Consider the following 24412-nt stretch of genomic DNA (forward strand, 5'->3'; position numbering starts at 1 on the left):
TTTCCTGGACTGGCAGACTACAATATGTCAGGACAGGTCGTTATCCGACTGTCCGGATGTCACTTCAACAATCATGCTTGATCACAGTTTATATTTATGATTGCAAATTATTTATTCCAAATAACCAAAAAAAAAAATTGAGAATTATTACAATCAAAGACATTAGAAGGCATGATTACATTGTCTTTCCAAGTACTCATTGCACAAAATCCACACAAGGTTCACAAGATTTATATTTCCATCCACCAAGAGATGGTTAAAAAAATATGACAGCACTGAATGCAAATATATTTTACTTTAAGTTAAGTAGTCAATTATCCATATAGCCCAATATCCCAAATGTGCCTCAATGGGCTTTACAATCTGCACAGTTAATAGCACCCTCTATACTTAGACCCTTTCATAACAGCAGTAATAAGTTAATGTGTAGCCAGTCATTTCAGCCTTTACGTTTGCACATGAAATCTGCCCTTTATCTCCACTGTTGTCATTCTCCGCTTGCTTCTCTTGGCTCTGCAGGAGAAGAGGAGCCAGGTGACAAACCAGCCAATCAGAAGACCTGATTGGTCAGTACAGCAGTACAGCAGCCAGTACAGCAGCGAGCCACACTGGCACACTTTCTGTGCATTCGGGGGTGAGAGGCAGGGCTGTGCTGTGAGTTGTGGGTGCTGCTGGGGTGGTGGTGATGGTCGAACTGGCCAAGCTGTTCACCTTTGTGAAGATGAAAGGATTCTCCTGGAACGCATAAGAGGGAAGGTCTTCTATTTAATCACACACACACTTTTATGAACCATTATTGCAATTATACACAAATTGTATGGATAAATCTCAAGTGGGTCAGCAGCAGCAGGTGAGAAGTGCTTGTGTGGCAGATTCCTTACCTCAGTGGGGCACTTGATGTTATTTCTGGTATTTGTGAAGTTGTTGTACGTCTGTTTTTTACCTACTGGCTCCAACTACAGATAAAACAGGGTACATCTTTGTTCAGACCATGACTAGATTGCAGAGAGATGTGGTTATTTAGAAAGACTTATCTATGGATGAATAACTGAACGAGTGTTACGGCCCCCTCCCTGGTCTAAACCTACAAGATATCATTCAAAGTGACAGGTACCAACCAGGAAAAGATCCCATGGACTTATCCACAACCCTTCCCCTTCGCCATTAACTGCCCGCCTTGCCGGACTCACCATGTTATTCCAGAGAGCTGCAGCCATGTCAGCCTGTCCTCGTTCACTGAAGTGGAAGCAGTCCACAGAGAAGTAGGTGGTGTCAGGTCTGCCGTCCTGGAGAAGAAATAACATCAAGGGCTTGTTACTGCACTAAAGCTAACGTATATGTTTGTATTTGTCGAGTGCAGTGGAGGCTCAGGGGTACACGGAAGACTCACAATATTCAAAGGAGTTATGGTGTTCCTAAAAAAGGGCTGCACGACCACAGTAAAGTCCTCTCTCCCATCATAGCGGCTTTCATACACCAATTGTTGGATCTCAAACTGAAAGAAAGACCACAAAAGTTAAAATATCTTGATAAAAAAATCCATCTGCTTCTTCTCACTCATTAAAAAATCCTGAATCTATGAAAATGCAAATATTTTCATGACAAACATTTAACTACTGAAGATAAGATGTCTCTTACTACACTGAAAGACATGTCCACATCACACTTATATGTTCTGTATGTTGCATGTTGGACCATGATTGCTTCCAAACGAGTTGTAATGTTTGTGGGTACATGTCTAAAAGTCAGATTTAAGCAAACACAATTTTGAGTAGACAAGTGAACTTTAACTGCTGGTCACACAGTTCCAGTCTGTTCACCTGTAGATCTCGATTGATCCGTTTTACTTCAGCCAGTTCTGGGGAATCCTCTGCTGGTAACAAGAAGCATGGGCAGACAAGCCTGAGGATCAGGGGTGAAAATAAAGAGTTGATCTAGGATAGTAAACATCAAATCATCACTGAATACAGAGTGCTGCTTTTTGCATAGCACATGGATGAGGTATTCTTTAAGAAACACCAAACCATAATATATTTCTTTGCTGGACTGACTAGGTATTAGATCAATATCAAGAAAAGTGCTGTGGTCAAAGGAGCAAATGTGCCTTGGGCTCAGTGGTCTGAATCCATGTAGAATTGATTTGGCATTTGTGGGTCGATCAGGCGTACTTTTGAAACACATTGCACCCGAGAGTATCCTTTTCGAGCCTGCGAAGGCCTTCAACTTCTAGGATCTCCACGACGTTGACAACTGCCCTGGGAACCTACAGTCAGAAGAGAAGACAATGTAAACCTATTTTAATCTGGGAGGTGAAACTGTGCAGTTTCTTGTCCATTACAGTATTTTTCGTGTTATTTCTTTGTCGGTAACATCATTATTTTACCTCTTTGTAAAGTATATCCAAGCTTGTCATCAAATGTTGGCTATAGTTCTGAGGTGACAAAGAGGCCTGTAGTTTTGAGAACAAAAGAATAATACAATTACACACAAAGCACAAGGCTTTTTATTTAACAATAGTGAACACGAGTACTCTCATGCCTTTTTTTGTCATTAACAACTCTTCTCTGTTGTGGCCACAGACAAGCAGAATAATTAAGGCACATTTCAGGGGAAAGTGGCCAAGTTTGTAGCTAAAAAGTGCAAATCAACCAAAAGAGCCGACGCCATGCAACATGTATGAGCGTACGAGCAACACCTAACTCTAAGCTGTCACTACCACAGTCTCAGAGCTCATCTTAGATTCATGCTGTGCTTTGATATTCTGCTTCAAAGCACAAACATTAAAAGAGAGACTACACTGGCAGTGGTGTGCGAGGGGAGTGAGAGAGAGTGAGAGAGAAAAAGGGAAATGGAGGCAAAATGGCGAGCAAGTGGTAGCAGCTGGCTCTGGAATTGCCAGTCGGCAGTGCCGAAAGTGGGTTCATCTCAGTCTACGCATCCTTGCTCTCCCTCAACTTTCTTGCCCTAACTGATACCTGGATCACAACAGAAAATACTACCACACCCGCAGCACTGTCAGATGTGTACTCTTTCTTCCACACTCCCAGAGCTGCGAGGCGAGGTGGTGGTACTGGCCTGCTAATTTCCCCAAAATGGAACCAACTGTCTTCCTATCTCCACCAGAACAGCGTCTTGGACCCCCACCAGTTCGGGTTCAAAGTGGGTCACTCGACTGAGACAGCCCTCCTTGCGGTGACAGAGTCGCTTCACGCCGCGAGAGTGAACTCTCTCTCCTCTGTCCCGATTCTCCTGGACTTGTCCACGGCATTTGACACGGTGAACCACCAGATCCTCCTCTCCACCCTCGAGGGGATGGGCGTCTCAGGCTCTGCACTCTCCCTGTTTGCATCCTACCTGACAGGTCGATCCTACCAGGTGACATGGAGGGGGGCCGTGTCGGAACCACGCATGCTGACTACGGGGGTTCCACAAGGCTCAGTCCTGGGCCCCCTTCTCGCTCTACACAACATCTCTGGGTTCTGTTATTCGCTTGCATGACTTCTCTTACCATTGGTATGCCGATGACACACAGCTGGTCTTGTCATTTCCCCCCGGTGACACTCAAGTGGAGGCACGCATCGATGCGTGCTTGGCTGACATCTCGAAGTGGATGACGATACACCACCTCAACCTGGACAAAACCGAGCTACTGTTCCTCCCGGGGAAGGGTTGCCCGCACCGAGACCTGTCCATCACCAATGACAATACCGTGGTGACGCCAACTCGGACTGTGAGGAACCTGGGTGTAACCCTGGATGAGCAACTGTCATTCTCAGCAAACATTGCATCGGTTATATGCTCCTGCAGATTCGCCCCTTCCTCACTGACGAGACGGTGCACGTGCTCATCCAGGCTCTTGTCATCTCCCGCCTGGACGACTGCAACTCACTGCTTGCCGGCGCCCCAGCCATCAGACCTCTAGAGCTTGTCCAGAAAGCTGCAGCTCGCCTGGTTTTCAATCGCCCCAAGTTCTCCCACACAACTTCCCTTCTATGTTCTCTACACTGGCTACCTGTAACAGCTCACATCCAGTTTAAGACTCTGGTGCTAGCCTACAGGGCAGTGAAAGGAACAGCTCCTTCCTATCTCCAGACCATGGTCAAGCCCTACACCCCCGCCCGACCACTTCGCTCTGCTACCTCCGGGTGATTGTTCCCCGTCGATCAGAGGTCCCTGCGGCCGATCGACCCGGTCACGGATGCTTTCCGTCCTGGCCCCACAGTGGTGGAATGATCTCCCCACTGACGTCAGGACAGCAGAGTCGCTGCCCATCTTTTGGCGCAGGCTGAAAACTCACCTCTTCAAGAAGTACCCTGAGCCTTCTTAGCACTTATTGTATTCATATTAGTTTGTTGCACTTATTGTATTTGTATTAATTTGTTTCTGCACTGTACTTTTGCTCTCATTTATGCTCTTAGATGCTTGTTTAAAAAAGAAGATGCACTTATGACTTCTGGTGACTAGTAGTTCTCTTGAATACCTATGTTGATTACACTTATTGTAAGTCGCTTTGGATAAAGGCGTCTGCTAAATGACTGTAATGTAATGTCTGCTCTTATCTTACTCTGACACAATAACACCATTAGGGGAGGGCAGCTACACAAAGCTTGATTATTCTGCTCCAGTGCATGGTCCCATTTGGACAGTGATATCATGAGACGGCTCTACACAGGGCGTCACACAACACGACGGGATGTTTGGCCACTGTGCCATGGCAGGAGAATCTTTCAACCTGGAAGCGGTGCTTTGAAAATATCCTTTTCCTGCTTTGTGACGACTTGTTAAAGCAACTCACCCGATCATTGCAGTAATCACACAGGTCATTGCCTCCAATGAAGAGGGTCACCAGCTTCCAGTCGTTCTCAAAATCCACCGTCTATTTTTGTTGAAACGATAAGAAAGACAGAGAGAGAAAGAGACAACAAAGATTACTTTTCTTGCAAATTTGTTGTCACAAAATGACATCAGTGCATGTTTGAGTATAGAACCACAATTTAAACTCACTGAGACATTCTTCATGGTATCAATCAGGCGTCGGATCTGCCCTGGGATTCCTCTGTGTGAAATTTTCAAATGGACAAAATGCTTCAAACATAACACGAGTGAACTATTCAAACCTGCTAACAGACCAAAGAAATGTTGGAACTCACGCTACTTTAGCTCCTGATACAGCCATGTTGAAGCCAGTCTGACTTGTCCCTTGTCCCTTTGACACCCCTTTGATTTCAGGATTGAACTTCTTAAGGATATCTGATGTGAAAATGTAGGAAAATGACTGCACAAAAGACAAAGTTTTGTGACAGTCCAAATCTGCCAACTAGTGGTGCTATTGCGCACTATTGAGCAACAGAAAAGGCTTTTGACTTACTGGGTAATGTTGTGACAGTCTCAAGAGTTTGGTCTCCTCCAATGCTTTTTAATGAAAAGCAAACAATGAATACAATGATGACAATGGAATGTACATATATGTCTTGTGTATGTAGTGTCTCACCTCCATGACACCCCTCTGTACTCAGTTCTTAGCTGCAGGAGATTCGTTGCTTGAGCACCAAAGGCGGCCTGCATGCAGAAAATGATGATTATCATTTCTCTGTTTCTCTCTCTGACCCATTCAATTAATAATGCTCTCTAAACTACAAATGATACCACATATGAGAACCTTGTGCAGAAATGGTGTGTGAAAATGATGCACAAGAAATGAAAATGCTAAACCAGCTACGGCTAAAAAGTTTTAAATTGGTATTACATTCTTATTTATTGCACAAACCACTTGTGAAGTAATGCATTTCAAAACTGAGACAGAGACAAAACGCAAAAACAAGGATAAATAAGGATATCAAGATAAAACCAAACATTTTAGGAAAAAAACATTACATGGGCCTTGAGATCTCTTTACTGCGCAAAATGAACACAATCCTTGGTCACATGGTACGAACATACCGTTAGAGAGTCTCCCACAGCAGCCACCACTTTGATGTCGGCTGGTCGTAACCTGTGAGCTAAAAATATCAAAATGAGCTTATTTTACATCCAACATCTCTAATCACCTTTAGGATCACCTTGAAATGCTTACCTGAAGTGGGCACAGAGTTGGATGGAGCTGTGTTAACGCAGGGGAAGTCACTGCCCAAATTCTAAAGAATAATATGTTTTAGGGATTTATAGTTTTGACATCATGAATAATGATTACTTTCCATTTTAAAGTTGTGCTGAGTATGAAAGGCAGAAACTATGACCTACTGTAGCAGGAGCAGGAGTGGGGGGAGGGCCTGGAAAGGTGTAGTTGCTGTTGACAGCAGTCCTAAAAAATGGGTTGATCTAACAAAGAAATAATCAAAAACATGTCAGTACACAAAAATGATAAAACAGCATTATGTAGTATGTCGTCTTTGATAAGTTGCTGGACTCACTCACCTTAGAGGGACACTTCAGATCAATGCCAACTGAGAAGTCTTGTGTAAAAGTCTTGTTTCCCACTGGCTCTAACTAGAGATAGTGAGAGTCAGTGATTTATCTTGGATCATTACAATAGAAATAAACACCACATGTGCCAAAATACAATAAATGAAATGTCTTATAATAAAGAAACTCCTACCATGTTGTTCCAAAGAGCCTGAGCCATGAGAGTGTGAGCTTTCTGGCTGAGATGAAAACAGTCGGGTGAAAAGTAGGAGCGATCGGGCCGGCCGTCCTTTTAAAAAGAAAGGACAGGGAGAGGGAGGAAACTTTAAAAAATGTTAAAATAAACAACAATGAATGAATAAAACTTCATTCGGAATATTGTTGTAATGTTTCAGGTGTGTTACCTTTAACTTGGGAAGGACAACCTCCCTGAGGAAAGGCTGCAGCACCACAGTGAAGTTGTTGTGTGTGTCATACCGCCCAGAGTCAATTAGCTCTCTCATAGCATGCTAGACAGAAAGACAGCAAAGAGATAGAATACCAAAAAAGAAGAGTTTGACCTTTGAGTGACAAATTTTAACAATGAATAATAATCAGCACTTTTTCATAAAAGAGATGTAGCTCCACATTCAAACAAGGGCAGATCGACAATAACTTGAACTTTCAAATAATACAGATAAAAATGCAGTAGATGCTAAAAACATATTAGTGAAGTTAATTAATTATAATGATGAAGATTTAACCCCTGGAATGGATGTTTAAATTATGGTCTCAAAGTCAAATTAAGACGAGTGAATTTGTGTCTGTGAAGTAAATTTGTAAAGCGTTTAAGAATATGAACAAAAACCCCTCTGCTTTGTTGTGTACCTGATAGGCTTTATTGAGGTCATTGACCTTCTGGAGTTGAGAGGATCCCTCTGTAGGCTGCAGTATGCAGGGGCAAACTAAACTGAAACACAAACATCAAAACTGTTGAAGATTGACTTGGTTAGTTTGTTTTTGTCTCAGACAACCAAAATAAAAATCGCTGACCTTGTGAACGAGTTGGGACAGCCCAGAGTTTTATCGTTGAACAGATCACGCAATGGTAACATGTTTAACAGCTCTATCAGATTGACGATGGCACGAGGCACCTGGATGATACAAAACACAAAGTTTGTCATTTGGATTATGACTTTTAAATTGTTCACATAGAGGGAGGTTGTATGTTTGTGTGATGAAGGTGAAAACATACTTCACTATGGAGTATGTCCAGAGCTTGGCGGATACGACCCACCACATTCCTGGCTGAGAAAACAATCTGTGGAAGTACACAAGACCCAAAGCATGAAATATTTGCTGGTTTTCTTAATCATTTATGATGGTTTTGGACTGTTGATCGAACAAAACAAGCAATTTGAACACGTCACTTTGAGCTCTGGGCAATTTTGACATTTTTTTGTATTTTCTGACATTTTATTGACAGAAGAAATGATTGTAATTGTCAGTTGCAGACATAAAACAAATATAAAGGCTTTGCTTATTACGGTTTGGATTATCAGGGCTTTAAATATGAAAAAGGAATTATAAAGCAGATCTTGAACAGCATTTTTGGAAATGTCAACAGATCCTAAATCTGTCATTTTGCAGATAATGTAAGACAGTTCAACAATCATCATCATGAACAAAGCAAAGCGTCATGCCAAAGAGTAGTGCTTACGCTGTCTGTGCAGACGTCACATAGGTCATTGCCACTGACAAACATGGTGATCACTTTCCAGTCATTGTGGAAGTCAATGCGCTGTAACGGAGATAAGAGGTAAATGTTCCGTGAATTGAGAAAAATTGGAAAAATGAGGCAAAGCATGTGTTATTACCGTAGGTTACCACTCACTGCCTTACCGAATCATTTTTCATTTTGTCCACTAGGACGCGCACCTGTTGCACCATGTCCCTGAAAATAGAAAGGTTTGATGGTAAAATTCTTGTTCTCGTGTTCCATAAGTACTGCTACGGTTTGATTTATCAAGATTCAAAGGGTAAGTGAGAGTAAAAACTGAATAACACTAATATTGTGACTGACCCACTCTTGGCTCCTGCCACAGCCTGATTGAGGAAGGCTTTAGGAGAGTCCTCTTTACCTATCCCCTCTGAGAAGCCGGTCAGGTTGGGGTTAAACACCCTCAGGATGTCTGCAGACCACAAACACAGGGAAGGTTAGAAAAAGCACACATACACATGATACACATAATGGCGCACATTCTGTATTTTGTAGATGCGGTTATTAATATAATATAATCTTTTTGTTTTAAAAAAAACAGCAAAAATATTGGAACAATCAGTCTGAAACGGAGTATTAAAGTTCATTAGAATCAAATCTTCAGTTAACTTAAGACCCCGACATGAAGTTAAGTGAACCTTGAGGTTTTTTGTCAAACCAGTTGAATTCACCATGTTATTCTTTAATTTATTGGATTTCTGAAGTGTTATTTAAACAAGCAATTTCCAGCTTCTGGTATATTTCTGAATACTTCTATGTAAATGTTGTATGGCTGTTGAAGATGTAGAATGTTAATATTGACAATCAAAGGTATCCTAAAAAATATAGTTGATTCAGGTCACTCGGACATACAAATGAGAACTGCAGAGGCCTATAATGATGGTGATAAACACCAATAATTATGGTGATAAAACAGCATAATTATAGACGTTATCACAGACTACAATTGGCCAATGATGGACATCTGATATTTGATGAGATAAACCTGAAGCAAGTGCTTTTACAATTTAAAAAAATAATAAATAAGAAGTAAACATACTTGGCAGAGTGGTCACAGTGGTAATGTTTTCATCACCACCAATGCTGAAAAATGAAGAAACAGCTTGTTCGTTTCAAAAGCAGCTCACAGAATTACCAAATTAATTGTTGAAGTATTTTTTCACACTATCAAAATTAGAACAAAGGTGTGCTTTAGCTTATCCTACCTCCATGACAGTCCTCTGTACTCATTAATCACTAACAGAAGGTTGTCATTAGCGCCCACACCATTGCCCGCCTGCAGAAAAACAGCAGATGTGAGATCGTAAGAGCGGCTTAGAACCAGAGGAAGTTTTTAATGAGCCAGATCCTGCAGCTGTGGAGATCTGCAAATACTTTTTCTGGATTACATTTTGAGTGTGGTCTGAGCCTTATAATCTACCCTAACTCCCAGTGTTTCATCTCTTGGTAGTTGAGTTTGCATGTCTGCACACATCCACAAATAAACAGGAAACACAATAGCACCATTATTTAAAGTGTCTGGTCTTCATCTTTATTCATGCCTATTAAGATGAGTATGTTTTCAGATATATATTCAGGCCGTAGCAACAAAAAGTAGGAGAAGGGAAACACTCACTGTCAGAGAGTCGCCTACTGCTGCCACCACCTTGACATCTCCAGGTCGGAGTTCATGAACTACACCGAGAACAAAGCGGTTGGATTGAACTACATTTCCCAAAATACAGACGCAGAATAAGAGCAAAAATGTTTTTTTCTACCTGAAGTGGGTGTAGTGGGAGATGGACTTCGGTCCGTGCAAGGTATCTCAGTACCCGTAACCTGAAAAACATACAATAAATTTGAGTAAGTTAAAATGTATGTACTGCCATTCTACACTTTAGATCTGAGGGTGACTGGACAGACTTACAGGATCTGTCGGTGTAGAGGCGTTCCTCTGAATTATGCGTCCCCTATTAGTGGGGAAATATTTATTTGTACGCAGGAACAGTTGTTCCTGGGATGAGAGTGAAAAAGAAGTTTGCAGTTCAAACAATAAGCATCGGATTTAAACTTATGACCTTAATTGTATCTTGAGTACTGAAACATTTCTCTGGAGCAGTGTTACGGGATCTCACCTCGGTCGGGCAAAGTGAAGTAATGACACTTGTGTCCATGACCTCTGCCTCACCTGTCGACGGCTGAAGCTGGAGTGGGAAAAGTTATGATGGTAAGATTTCCGGTTCATGTGCGGGCCGTGCTGTGCAGCCAATGACCATGCAGTGTCAAACAGTACTGGTTACACAATTCTTGTATCTGCATATAGATGCAGAACGAGCAAAGCTGGAAAGAGTCATCCAGTATAACGATCTCATCAAGTTAATCTTTACATCTCCTGTCTAATCTTCTTCTTTTTTTTAGGATGACTCTTTCAGCATTTTGATTTTCTTTTATACTGATGAAGATAGACAGGAAAGGGTGAGGGAGCGGGACAATATTAATGTCAGAACTACATGTTGATCAAAAAGGTTTACAGCCGGCTGGTTTGTCAGACACAGCCTAAAGGATGTACACACAGCAGCCTATCCTGTAAATGTTATCAAGGACTTTGATAAATAAGAACGTACCATGTTTTTCCACAGCTGGACAGCTAATTGGTTTAGGTCAAACCATGTGTTCTCCTACAAAGAAACACACGATATATGCTGGTTACACATTAGCCATTTCAAGGGTTGTTCCTGCATTGTTACTGGAAAGAATAATTTACAGTTGTTAACAGTATTGTTGCTCATAACTGGTGTCTGGAAAGAATTGTCGTTACTTACTGAATCTGAGATGGGTTCAAGGATGACTGGCTCAGACAGCAGCACAGCAGTGAAGTCGGCCCTTTCACTGTTCCACTTTGGATTTTCCAAGACTTGACTGAGAGAGTCCTGAAAACAAGACAAATGGATATGTGTCAAGCAGGTAGCCAATCATATGATTCAGATGAGCCACACATTTGCCATTTATTTCCATGTATTTTACCTGCAGTGTTTTCAGAAGAGTTGCGTCACGTAATCGCTGGTCTATGCTTTCATTTCTCATACACTGACACCTGCCAGCAAATAAAAAGCAAGCACATCACTGCCACATGCATTTTACAACCAACAGGTTGACAACACGATAGAATACATATCGTGCATAAGAAAAGGGTATCATGTCAAAATAAATGACTAAATATAGTTTATATCAGGTATTTAGCTCGATTTTGAATGCCTACAATTCTAAACACTCACTTGTCCTGCTGATGATTTGAACTCCAGACCATGATGTGAACCAAAGTGAGATGCAACTGTAAACATACACCCAGCAAATTAAATTTTTTCTAGTCACTATTTTTGGCAAAACTGTATTCAATAAAAAGTAAAATACCGTTGTCTGCAGTAACTGCAGAGCTGCTTCCACTTCCTGCACAACAGATTTAACATCTGCAGCAACCTGAAGAACAAAATAAACAGTTATACACTCTTAACATCCTTTACCTAGTCGTACGTTTGCTCCATCAAACATGGTTTATTTGTAGTTAGGCATCTTACATTTGGTGAACAGTCACACAGGGAATCTGCCGGGGCAAACAGCAGCACAAGCTTCCAGTGTGTCACCTGCACGAATCAGATTTGAGTCACAAATTTCATCACTTAAACTCAACTTGACAAAATCAAAAAAGACTTTCAATCGACTTGGACTTGAACACCATGCAGTGAATAGACTTCACTCGTCACTTGGGGAAAATTTTTTTTTTATTTGCTTTCAGAAACTATGCGGTGGTCAACAAAAAATCTAATTGCAGGTCAGGGTTTGGAAAAACTTGTCCATGCATCTATCTTCAGCTCCACATATCTGGAACAAAGTCCCAGAAAGCTGCAGGTCTTTTTTTCTCGATTGAAGACTTTTCTGTTTTCTGCTGCCTTTAATTGAACCAGATTCAAGGATATTAATCAACTACTGTATTTTATTTCTTAAACTGCACTGCAACTTTTATTCTATTTTTAGCTTTTTAATGTTTTAATGAATGTTTTTAATGTCTCAAGCAATGTTCTTAACTGTTTTTGAATCTCCTTTTCTTTTGCCTTATGTTTTGATGTTTTTAATGGTTTTATGTGAAGCACTTTGAATTGCCTTGTTGAAATGTGCGATACAAATAAACTTGCCTTGCCTTGCCTTATATGACTCGGTCCTGGGACCTGAAATACAGGTAGTATAATTTACACAGTTCGAGTCTTATTGTTTTTTAAATTGTTATGAGAGGGTTAATGTGTACCTGATTTGAAAGGGAGAGAGACAGTTCCTCAGCTTCCTCCAACAAGCTTCTGCAACACACACTCACGTATAACACACCTGCAGTAATATCCTCATACAGCACAGTGTGTGTGTGTGTGTGTGTGTGTGTGTGTGTGTGTGTGTGTGTGTGTGTGTGCTTGTGTTTGTGTGTGTGTGTTACCTGGGCTGCATTGTGGTCTGATCCACATGTTGAGTGATCACTTCAGGGTTAAACATGGACAGCAACTCTACGCAACACACATAGACACAATTAGACTTAATCTGCATCATGTAAAATAACTTACACTCAGACGGTGGATTATGTGATCACTGCTCGTAAAAGCTTCCACTTATGTTGCAGGTTTTGCTTACTTTTGTGTGAAATGAAGGTCAAGAACCTGTGTTTATGGCCCCCTGTCTTATCTTTAAAGATAAACTGACCAAAACTGTAAGATTATTGTTCTAAGATCTTTTCTAAAAAGTGTGCGCTGTGTCTGGCATTTCTTGTGACATTTCCTTGACCTGAACCAGGTCAGAGAATATGATAAAGGAACATTTAAATTCAGCATACTGAAGGTGCTGGTACTTACTGATATGAAGTATTAAAATGTATTGTCTCATAGATGAATATAATTATTTTCAAAACCAAACACCGAATTGGTATTTTAGATGATCATACACCTCTTCATTTCTACTTGATTGTAGAAACACTAAGTGAGTGTTTGAGAGGCTGTGAGAGTTTATAGACTTACCATTGACTTTACGGACGACTCTGGATGCTTTATCTCTGAAGAAGAAGACAGACAAGTTGCCAGAGTAGTAAGAGAGGGTTGGTAAAAGTTTTGAAATGTTAGCTTCCTCTTTAAGGCAGCTCTGTCAGGATGCCACATTTGTGTATGTCTCGAGTATTACGGAAGTATATCTGCATTGTATTTGTGGCTGTCTACCTGTGTGAGAGAGGAGTTCCCAAGACATAAAGAGCTGAGATATCAACAGGTCTGAGAGTATGAACTGATGGAGAGGAAGCAAGAAGTCAGAAATGTCGTGGTGCAACACGAGATAACATGTTTTAGAAAACAATCTGCATTCAAGTCAGATTAATATGATTATTGATGATAATTGCTGAGTGCTGTACCTGATGGGGATAAGAGGCCAACTGGTGAGCAGAGTATGTCCATGAAGCTTTCTGTCTGTAGCACAGAAGAACAATTCCTCAGACTGTCATCCATTCAGTATCAGAATAGTATGACACGTTGTTAATAAAGACTGTCACACTGTACCTTCTCTTTTGATAGTTCATTTTTTCCAACATCAATGTTAACAGCAACTAAACGTGACATTAGAAACAAAAAAATAAGTTAATACATTTGGAAAAGGGGGAACATTTTAATCTTAAACATTCCATTGTGTAAAAAGTTTGTCAAGTTAACTGTTAAGAATAAAAGTTAAAAGCTGACAGTTAAGAATAAAAACATGTTCATCCTCAATTTTTTCTATTTCAAACCGTTTTCCACTAAAATATAGCAGCTTATTTAAATCTAAAAAAGGCTCTTTGTAGTTGGCAGGACAATTTCTATTAGGATGTTAGTATGTTTCTTATCATTTGAATTACCTTAGAGTTCAACACAGAATAGATTCATGATGACTGAATTTACTTTGTTTTCATTTGACTTTGCATCCTAAACACATTGTGCACAGTGGATATATGTATATGTAACTAAAAGAGATACTGTAAATGTCTCTTGGACTCTGCACAACAAAAACTCTAAACAGTTTCACCGTAAAATAACGGTAACTTACTTTCAGCAGGGACGCCTGTAATTTAGTTTTTACGGTGAAGCTACCATAATTTACGTTTACGGTATCTTACCGTATTACGTTATGTGATAGTAGGATAACTGGGTTTTACGGAATATGCCAGAATGTTACGTAATACAACCCAATACTTTTGCATTTAATTCCCACCAAATAAAATAAGACATTCAATACATAATTGTTGCAGTTTAATACATATTCTCAAGACAAATAATAAAGGGACATTTATATGACATCACAAAACTCACAATGTACTGCATGTTTAGAAGAAAACTAAATCATAAAATCTTTAATGACCGGCTTAACTGAACTCATGAGGATAACAGTCTAGCGGCAAGATCGAAAAGTGGCCGATGGTATGTTACTGTTGTTCAGTGGTAGGTACCTATCCCTAAAGTGGTATGCTGTTCAGCAGTTGGTATCTGTAGGAGCCAGGTGTGGCCTGTGTCATTTTGTATGCCCTTTTTTGTCACTTCCGGTACACTTCCGGTGATTGAGTCACGTGGTGCTGGGAATAGTCACAATGGGGGTTTATCAGCTGTCAGAATTAGACGAGGGGAAGGTTTGGAAGGAGAGGGGGCCTTATTTTTTGTTGACCGCTATTTCACCGATCGCCGTGTTGAACCTTCACGTTGCTCCTGACAGCTGTGCCGGCTGCCCGACAAGACCGCGAGCTGAACGGTGGTATGTGACCTGCGTTTCTACTGTGTGTGGCTCGTTTGGAACACAGTTTGAATCGGTTACTGCCGCATGTCGAAGTGGTGTGTTGTTGCCCTTTCGGCGCGGGTTCGCCTCTGCATGGATTAACGTACATTGGGTTTGGAGCCTCGAAACAGACTGTGGTGCGCTGTGGACTCGGCGCATCGGACGCTAATACGGCGCCTTCATTCCAGTACTACATCTGTTGAGGTTGCTGGCTTCAAATTGAATTTCTACTGTGCCGGTCATTGCCTTGGTTGTTTGAAATGAGCGCCTCAAGGACTGGTTCGATGGTTGGTACATGGAAAGAAGGATGAAATCCTGCCATGTGACAGTATATCAAACCACAGCAGCAGGAAACGCACTTCAAAATCAAACTTTTCCACAACATCATCTGCACGTCTCAGAGCAGAGGCTGAAATGGCTGCTTTGCTCGACCGTCAAAGGTTCCTGAATGAAAAGCACGCTCTCGAGGAACAGGAAGAGCAAATAAGAAAACTTAAAGAACATCTACAGTTTGAAGCAGACATTGCTGCATCCATGGCGAAAGTCAATGTTTTACAAGCCTCTGGATCTGGTGTGTGGAGTGCTGCTTCCCGGAGATCAAACGGCATGGAATCATATTTCGAAAAACAGATAAACTTTCAAAGTGCTTAATATTGACGCAGAGACTTTCATACCACATACTATTGGAAGGACTGGAAACGGAGAACCAGCAACTGGAAATGCTGAGTCACATTTGGGAGCGACAAGACCAAAGGAAGCAGTTAATGCTGTACACGTCCACCAGGAGGCACCAGAGCTCATAAGACAGAGCACATTTCCAATCGCCACAGCTCATCCAGTACCTGATCATAGAGATGTCCATACACCCTCTTTCATGAACAGCAGTAATAATCCGAATCAGTTATTGTCTATAATGGAAAAACAAAATGAAATAACTGCAATGCTGGTGCACCAACAACGTCCGGCATCGCTGCCTAAGAGAGAGATCCAAACGTTTGATGGAGATCCTCTGCAGTACGATGCTTTCGAGCAACTGATTGAGGGAAGGACTGACGATGCGGAAGATCGCCTGCACTTCTTGGAACAGTACACCAGAGGGCAACCAAATGAGCTTGTCAGACGCTGTCAACACATGACTGATGGCACTGGATATGGAAAGGCGAAAGCCTTGCTGCAGGAACACTTTGGAAACGAGTTCATGATAGCATCTGCCTATTTGGACAAGGTCGCTTCATGGCAAACAATTGTGTCGGAGGACGGAAAGGCTTTACAGGCATACGGCCTGTTTTTGCGTGGATGTTGCAAAGCCATGGAGGAGGTTCACAGTCTGCGCAAATTAAACACACCTGCTAATATGCTCACTGTGATAAGGAGATTGCCCTACAAGCTAAGGGACAAATGGCGAACAGTGGCATGTGACATCCAGGAAAAGCATAGTCGAAGAGCTATGTTTACTGATAGTGGGTTTTATTGAGTGTCAAGTAAAGATTTTAACATATCCTGTATTTGGAAACATACAAGATGTTCCAAAGTTACTGGTGCACAAAGAAGACAAAAGGAAAATTGCCGACAGTCATCTACAGTACCTATCCCTAAAGTGGTATGCTGCAGGTAACAGTCTAGTACCTATCCCTAAAGTGGTATGCTATTGTTGTATGTACCTATCCCTAAAGTGGTATGCTGCAGGTAACAGTCTAGTACCTATCCCTAAAGTGGTATGCTATTGTTGTATGTACCTATCCCTAAAGTAGGTATTTGACAAAAAAATTCAAACTGTTTAAAAACCTTTAAAATCTACCTGACTGGATTAAGCTTGAAAAAAACAACCGGCCTGCAGAGAGCGTCGAAGAAAATGCCCGCCGGCAAGCGCGGATATTGCCACATACCTACCTAAAGTATGCTACTTGTGGTATGCTAGTGTAGTAGGTACCTTTACCTGGAGTGGTAATGAACAGTTTGAATAATGAAAATAGTCTATCGTCATTACAGATACATTAACCTACAATAGACGGTACGATGCCGATGGATCGTGATTCACTGAACTTCCATAGAGAAGCGTATTTCCACCACTTCACAGAAAATACTGTATTATGCTGATAAATATCAGAATTGTTTATTGCCATGGTATGTTGAACACACAAGGAATTTGACAGTAGTCTGCTGTTATGTTAATTGACGCCATTGACTGTTAATTTACATGCAAGGATGAACATTTAACTCTGTTACCGTTACGAAATACTGTACGATACCATTTTAATCCACTGTAAATTTACAGCAATTCATATCCTAAATCACATAATCTAGAGAAAGACAAGTACTGTTCCACCTTTCACTTAAATAATGAATCGTAAATAACTTATTACAAATTTTGTCAAAGCGATGAATGTGAATATAAGCATGTCTACCTGTAAACTGAGCGCAGGATCCAACAAGGGCTGCCAGAATGAGAAATGCAGATCTAGTCATGGTAAGGTGAGATACTGAGAGCCTTCCACACCAAGAGTCAGTTGTTTCCCCGGCACCCTCAGAGAGAGAATTACTGTAAGCTCTAACTGTTCCTGTGAAGGTGTGGAGGCGGTAAAACAAGTTCCCAAGAAGGAAATGTTCCGCCTCTCAATACTATTGGTTATCTACTTTACAGAGAGGGAGTACATCATTATGAATATTGACAGAACTATGTACATCTGTAACAGGTGTGGTAAGGACCCGGCTGATTGGACGCGGCTGCGTTCAGTCACGATTAGCAGTGGATAAAAGGGAGGAGCTCCTGAAGGACAACCTCTTGGGCAGACCACAGTAGTGAAGCTGTGCGTCGGTGTGGAGCCGACAACCCTTGGGCAACGCGTAGTGGTGGACCATTGGCACCTTTGTTCTAGCCGTGTGGGCTGTTGTCTGTATAGTGTCGCTTTCTTTCTATAAGAAAGTAGTTTTCTTTTGCTGCCATGCAAGCAGCTAGCCATTTATGCAATAAATACTCCTTTTGTTAAAACGTCATTGCTCATTCTCTTTCCCTGGGAAATTGACAGTTACTCCCCGCATCCCTTAGATGCCAAAAAGGGGAACGTAACAATTCTCAACTGAACACACAACAGGTAACAGTCTAGGTCACAGGGGCATTTCTAGGATTCAAAGAAAGGGGGTGCCCCAAGGGGAGTGTCATGTTTGCGCGCTATGCGCGTGGCAATTTTTTTTGGGGCCCATTTGGGGCCGCGGATATCCATTGTTTCAGACAGTTCATAAATTGGTTCAATCAGAAATTGTGTGATTTTGCTCTGTAATTTTGCTTGCATTCAGTATATGATAACACAAGAGACAGAATTTCAGGGTCATCGTGAAATTTGACAACACAAACATGAACCTTTGTCAAATAAAGAGAGAAATAATTTTCCTGCTTGTAAAGGAAAGACGGATAAACTAGCTTTCATATCCGTGTCACTCCCAAATCTTAAAGGGACCGCACACAATGGATGGAGAATGGACCTGACAGTGTCAACTTTATATCGTTCAGTGTGATGATAGGCTATTGGATTGTAATTTGAAGGGGGAGAAAACATACAAACCAGAACGCACGCACATATGTAGCATGTTAGAGTTATAAATAACTTGTCCATGTGAGAAACAACAGTTTAATTTAATGACACCAAAAAAAAAAGATTTTTTTTTTTAAAGACAATAATGCCAAATTATTTGGGGGGGCTGAAGAACATTTTAGGGGGGCTTCAGGGGTTTCGCGTGCGATTCGAATTATAAGGGGAAGCGAAACGCAATGGATCTCCCTCACACTTTGTGTACTTCGGACTTTATTGCGAATTTTTTTGCAAACTATTCTCTGTACCCCAGCTTCATCTGTGCCCTGTGAAAGGGTGTTTTCTAAAGCAAGGCAAGTTTATTTGTATAGCACATTTGAACAACAAGGTAATTCAAAGTGCTTCACATGAAACCATTAAAAGCATAAAGGCAAAAGTAAAGGAGATTTAAAACATACATTGAAACAATAATCGATGTCTCCCTGAGACATTACGCTGCACGCACTCAACCATACACTGCCGCAATTCTGCAATTACTCGCACACAAACCACGTCTGGAAAAGATCTCTGCCGAAGCAGGCGGAATAATCAAAAAAAAAAGAAGAAACTGCCTGAAGCCCAGCACTGTGGAAAGGTTGTTATAATTAAATAAAAATGAATACAATGTTTTACGTGTTTCATTTTTATCCATTGGCCGTGGCTCTGGCTCAATGGCTAGAGAGGGTAGGCTGGTAATTGCTAGGTCCCCGGTTTGATTCTTGACTGTAACATGTTGTCAACTTTTTTCTTTTTTACTTCTCACATCACAACCCTCTCCCCAATTTGTTTCCACTTTCCCTTTTGACCCCACCAGTGTATCATAAAGACAGACACCATATTAATAAGTTCATAAGTTATGTATTGACATCACAAACATTCTTTAATTTATTCAATTCAATGCGTCACACACCAAAGCCATCCCAGTGAGCATTTTTTGGTTCAAAAGACGTTTAAAAGGCAACTCTCTGGTCTTTTTGAACTCGTGTGACAAGCACAGTGTGACAAGCACCCCAGTGAGCATTTTTTGGTTCAAAAGACGTTTAAAAGATGTCTATGCCCGACGTTGAAAAACCGTTCAAAAGTGAACGTTTTTTCGCCGACTATTTGTAGACGTTGAACAGACGTTCACGCTAAGACCAGATTTAAACGTGATTTGCAATACTATAATTTTTCGTCCTCTACATTGTGCTAATACTAATATATCATGATTTAGAGGCTTACTAAGAAACCACATCCACATTTATCAGTTGAAAGCCAGTATTGGACATCACGTTGATATCTGGTCTAAATGTGAGCGTTGAATCAACGTCTACAAATAGTCGGCTAAAAACCTTTCACTTTTCACCGTGTTTTAACCGTGTATTCAACCTCACCGTGTTTTAACCGTGTATTCAACCTCACGTGTATTAACCGTGTATTCAACCTCACCGTGTATTCAACGCCGAAATGCTTACAGTGCTTCTGGGTATATAACACATCAACAGTTTCCACTTACAGGACAAAAGACCAAGTGACACAGCAACAGTTCATTTGTATTTATTAAAGCACAATATAAATATAACAATGTTCTTTATGTAAAAACATAATCTCCTTTTCCTTCTTTAAATGTCGTTTTCAAAGCCACACAGGAGCCTGTTTCAGGAGATCTGCCATATTTTCAAGCTGGACATCTGTAAATAAAACAAGTATTAGAAAAACAAATTGACTTAGACCAGTTTTGAACGTCTCTACACCGGAGACCATAGACGTGTCTTCAACAGAACAATGCTGACCTGGATATTACACAATTTTGTTTATATATTGCCATAACCCAAACAACAATGTTTTGACCATGATCTATTAACGTTAGTACATTACATTAACTAACACACATGTCTGCTGTTTACTGTTCGTAAACTGCTAACGCTACATGCTAACAAGCTAGCAGCCTCGCCCGCATGATGATCATAACATGATATTAATGGTATGGTAATAATATTTCGGTTTGCAATACTGGAATAAAGTAGTTCAAGTACTTACAGAGTACGTCGTTAGCGTGAAGCCTCGTTTATTCCTCATTTATCCTCGTTTATTCCATCGGCTCGTTCACTTCCTCATCACTCAGTAAGAGCTAGCTTGCGCTTGTCGTGTTTCCAGCCTCTAACTTAGAACAATGCAGAGTCCGTGCGCATGTGTTGATAAAATTAGCTTATATACAGCTTTAATCAGTAATTAGCTTATATACAGCTTTAATCAGCAATTAGCTTATATACAGCTTTAATCAGCAATTAGCTTATATGCAGCTTTAAGTAGCAATTGACTTATATACAGTTTAATTAATCACTAGCATATTTGTAGTTTTAATAACCATTAGCTTATGCAGCTCTATTAACCACTTATACAGTGCTCACAACACAGCAGGGCCAGAGAGAAGCAGGAGGAAGGTTACTGATTTAACTGCGTCACAAGAAACAGGACGCCATCTTTAGAGAAGATAAGGAAGACACAATGGACAGTCAGATTCAAGCGAGGGACAACGCCCCAGCTGAGCCCGGCTTCTTCACACACTCTTTCTCAGGTCTTGTCGCATGCATCATCTCACTCACACTGATGGAAACCAACGCCTACTGGGAGGGGCCAAGGTGGATGGACATCCACGGCTTCCATCCAGGTGTCATAACGTAAAAATGTGCCACGCCTGCTTCTTTGACTTTGACCAATGTGTATCAAGGGGTGGAACCCCTATATTAAGCTTCACGCTGATATGTTCAAGTGTGTCTCATGGTGAATCTCTGCAAAGTTCATCCATTAGCACCCAAGCTTGTTTGATGGCTGGGCTGAATAACTCTGTTGATAAATAAATCTATTGCTTTGATATAACTATACGCCTCTGAGAGCTTTCTGTTTCATTCTTAAACCTGCTCTAAGTGTGAAAGACAGTTTATTTTCACAACACATGCGTATTCCAGCAGTAAACACTGAGTTGTATTTTAGTGAACATATGCAGACATAATGTGCTCTGCTCTCATTATGATGTCCTGTGAGCTTCTTGTGGACAGCACACAGTCTATAGTTCCATATTTACGACGTTTTATATGAGACATTGAATGCGTTGAAATAACGTCTTCGTGTAGACCACATATGAACGGACAGCGGAATATGATTTTGGAGAAATACGTTTAAAGTAACCAAAATCGCGTCTCTTTCAACCTACAACTGAACAAACCATCAATATTTTAAAACAAATTGGTGTTTTGTGACACGTTGATATTGTAACCGTAATTTAGCCGGTTCAAAAGACGGTTAAAATACGTCTTAGACGTTCAGACCCCATATCAACGCTTTTTCAACCAGAAATCAACGTTGAAATCCGGGTTAGTGCTCACTGGGATGGTGTCATTTTAATCAGGCTGCCTGTTTTACATTTATTGTCCACTTGATGGCGCAGTAGAGCAAATGAAGCACCATGAAGCTTTGACCCATGTGTGAACCAATTGGATGGAAAGCTTCAATGCTTCATGAAGCTTCATCTCGCCATCACTAGAGGCAGGATCTCGTGGTCGGGGACAGAAGGCTGAGAGGTTTACCGGGGCAGAGGCAACTCTCGGGTCTTTTTGAACTCGTGTGACAAGCACAGTGTGACAAGCACAGGTGTTACTAATAACGTTAACGATGGCCTAGTCTAGGTAAGACGATTTGTAAATTGAAGATAAGATTTTCCTGCTAAAAATCTTTGAATATTTCTTGTCAACACAGGATAAAATATATCTCGTAGACTAGTACCTATATAATTCATTGAACATATTTGTAATGCTCACGTGAAGGTTTTTTTTAACCTCTCTGCTGACTCCTAGTGGAGCACCCGCTGCAGCACAGGCTGTGACGTCATGACCGGATGTTGATACTAGACGGTAAAAACAGATGTGTGTCTAAAATATACCTGAAACATCGGTGACATTATCGCTGGTGGGGACATTTTGTGTCACTAAAACAAAATTGAAAAGGTAAGAAGCCACAATTAAAGTAACAGACAAGTTAATGATCGTAATGTATCACACAATATAGTACATTTTCTGGAGAGTGATTGAAAATAATGCTAATTTAAGAAACAAAAACAATCACTCCAATGAGAACAGAGTTGAGGCATACACGCGAAACTAAACAGAAACGACTTGGTCCTTATTCCATTGTGGTTACATGAAGCAAGTGCAGTTACCTTTGACTCTTTCTACATATACCTCGGCCTGGATGACTTACAAATCCAGTGTGACCATAAAACAGTCACAAACTGCTCATTGATTTATAACATAGCCCATAATAGCCTCACTGTGTCAACGTTAACATTATAAACGTGATGGAAAAACCTCTCAGAGTTCACTTTTTTATAGTGCCTACCATCGGGTAACATAGGGTATTATATTGTAAAGTGTTACTGTTTATAGTCTAGTCCTATTTTATTTAACTTTCCAACAATAAATAGTTTGCTCTTTTTTCTGTCTTGTTTTAGCCTTCGGCCAGTCACTCCCAGAGGTTTGACGATGGGACGCATCTTCTTGGACCACATTGGTGGAACTCGCCTCTTCTCCTGTGCCAACTGTGACACCATCCTGACCAACAGGTCTGAGCTCATCTCAACGCGCTTCACAGGCGCCACGGGCAGAGCTTTCCTCTTCAACAAGGTACAGAGACAATAGCGATAAACACCTACGACGTTTACTCCTAAATAAAATGGGGGCACACCGATTCAGCATCGAGATCAAAATGAGTGCGCTTGTGTCTCGACTCCACAGGTGGTGAACCTCCAGTACAGCGAGGTGCAGGACAGAGTGATGCTCACCGGCAGACACATGGTGAGGGACGTCAGCTGCAAGAACTGCAACAGCAAGTTGGGTTGGATCTACGAGTTCGCTACCGAGGACAGTCAGCGCTACAAGGAGGGGCGCGTCAACCTGGAGAGGGCGCTGGTTAGGGAGAGCGAGGGCTTCGAGGAGCACGTCCCTTCAGACAACTCATGAGCCGCTAACCGTGGATTACCTTGAAGCTCACTCCCGCGTCCTCCTATCCCTCTCCTTGTGACCCATTGTGCTGCACACCACCACCACCTGAAGAATTAGTGGTCAGCAACGTTTTGGCTTCACCCCACATAGAATGATGTCATATTTAAGTATCCATTGTGTTTGACCATGGCGGGAACTTTATTTAGACGTGGCTCACATGATGTGTATTTCTTTGGATTGACGTTGCATTCTTAAAATGTACACAACGGGGCGTTAAGTATCCCATTAATAGTGTGGTGGTGATCTCCTGAACAGCACAACGTGATGGAGACATTCTCTGGCTGCCTGCCCCTTTAAGGACACGGTTATGAGAGGATGGGTCAGGCAATCGTTTGGGAGTGGTCAGTGCTGGGAGACAAGTTCATAACCAACAGCAGACATTCTCTTACCAGTTAATACGTTACAATGTTAGAAACAACACACTGAAAATATGTTTTTTTTTGGAGTGAGTTGTGGTGTGCCATTTCAGAGTGTGCATGCCTGCAGGCGCTACCAGACTGCTCCGGCCTTTCTACAACACAAATGACACTGACAGTATCCATATCCCCAAAGTCCACGCAGTGTAAAGTCAATGGCCGTGACAGAATATTGTCATTATCATTTTTTTGATAGGCCATTGTTTTTATTTGCTTTACTCTGTATGATTATTATTTTATTGACTGATACATTTATCTTATTGTATATTTTCTGTGTTGGAGGATTGAGAGAAAAAAAAAGGTTTCTTCTTGAAAGGTTTTCTGATGTGATTTCTAAATAAACATGTAGTCTTGCTGGGTTACATTTATTTGTCTTATTTATGCTTGATTTATAGCTTAGAACACATTTATTTTTGTCATAAAGGGATGTGTTGA

The 24412-nt window shown here is 41.1% G+C and overlaps 2 protein-coding genes across 2 annotated transcripts; one reads left to right on the top strand and one right to left on the bottom strand.

Moving 5' to 3' along the window:
- Nucleotides 1-435: 435 nt before the first annotated feature.
- On the bottom strand, nucleotides 436-17470 carry LOC306789921 (phospholipase B1, membrane-associated-like). Its single transcript, XM_079286007.1, has 43 exons — nucleotides 17365-17470; nucleotides 13720-13766; nucleotides 13575-13629; nucleotides 13387-13471; nucleotides 13192-13226; nucleotides 12621-12687; nucleotides 12441-12489; nucleotides 11716-11781; nucleotides 11552-11617; nucleotides 11416-11471; nucleotides 11165-11234; nucleotides 10963-11070; nucleotides 10765-10818; nucleotides 10276-10344; nucleotides 10068-10154; nucleotides 9919-9979; nucleotides 9777-9835; nucleotides 9367-9437; nucleotides 9201-9244; nucleotides 8465-8573; nucleotides 8284-8335; nucleotides 8102-8182; nucleotides 7637-7702; nucleotides 7435-7535; nucleotides 7270-7351; nucleotides 6807-6911; nucleotides 6596-6691; nucleotides 6415-6486; nucleotides 6241-6318; nucleotides 6074-6134; nucleotides 5941-5999; nucleotides 5492-5559; nucleotides 5369-5412; nucleotides 5151-5250; nucleotides 5005-5056; nucleotides 4796-4876; nucleotides 2384-2449; nucleotides 2169-2263; nucleotides 1821-1902; nucleotides 1391-1495; nucleotides 1191-1286; nucleotides 882-956; nucleotides 436-735 (listed from the first exon to the last, which is right to left on the bottom strand). The coding sequence occupies exons 1-43, from the start codon at nucleotides 17423-17425 to the stop codon at nucleotides 568-570; spliced, it is 3204 nt and encodes a 1067-aa protein (XP_079142133.1). The 5' UTR covers nucleotides 17426-17470; the 3' UTR covers nucleotides 436-567.
- Nucleotides 17471-22422: 4952 nt separating this feature from the next.
- LOC306789960 (protein yippee-like 5) lies at nucleotides 22423-24336 on the top strand. Its single transcript, XM_079286064.1, has 3 exons — nucleotides 22423-22508; nucleotides 23012-23183; nucleotides 23295-24336. The coding sequence occupies exons 2-3, from the start codon at nucleotides 23043-23045 to the stop codon at nucleotides 23517-23519; spliced, it is 366 nt and encodes a 121-aa protein (XP_079142190.1). The 5' UTR covers nucleotides 22423-22508; nucleotides 23012-23042; the 3' UTR covers nucleotides 23520-24336.
- Nucleotides 24337-24412: the final 76 nt, after the last annotated feature.

The sequence above is a fragment of the Melanostigma gelatinosum genome (genome assembly GCF_949748355.1).
Source record: "Melanostigma gelatinosum genome assembly, chromosome: 16".
Lineage (NCBI taxonomy): Eukaryota > Metazoa > Chordata > Actinopteri > Perciformes > Zoarcidae > Melanostigma > Melanostigma gelatinosum.

Coding starts and splice junctions, on each gene's coding strand:
- LOC306789921 (XM_079286007.1), bottom strand. CDS start 17,425: ATGACTAGATCTGCATTTCTCATTCTGGCAGCCCTTGTTGGATCCTGC. Junction 13,767..17,364: donor ATCCTGCGCTCAGTTTACAG/GTAGACATGCTT, acceptor TGTCACGTTTAG/TTGCTGTTAACATTGATGTT. Junction 1,903..2,168: donor GGGTGCAATGTGTTTCAAAA/GTACGCCTGATC, acceptor CCTGATCCTCAG/GCTTGTCTGCCCATGCTTCT.
- LOC306789960 (XM_079286064.1), top strand. CDS start 23,043: ATGGGACGCATCTTCTTGGACCACATTGGTGGAACTCGCCTCTTCTCC. Junction 23,184..23,294: donor GAGCTTTCCTCTTCAACAAG/GTACAGAGACAA, acceptor TCGACTCCACAG/GTGGTGAACCTCCAGTACAG.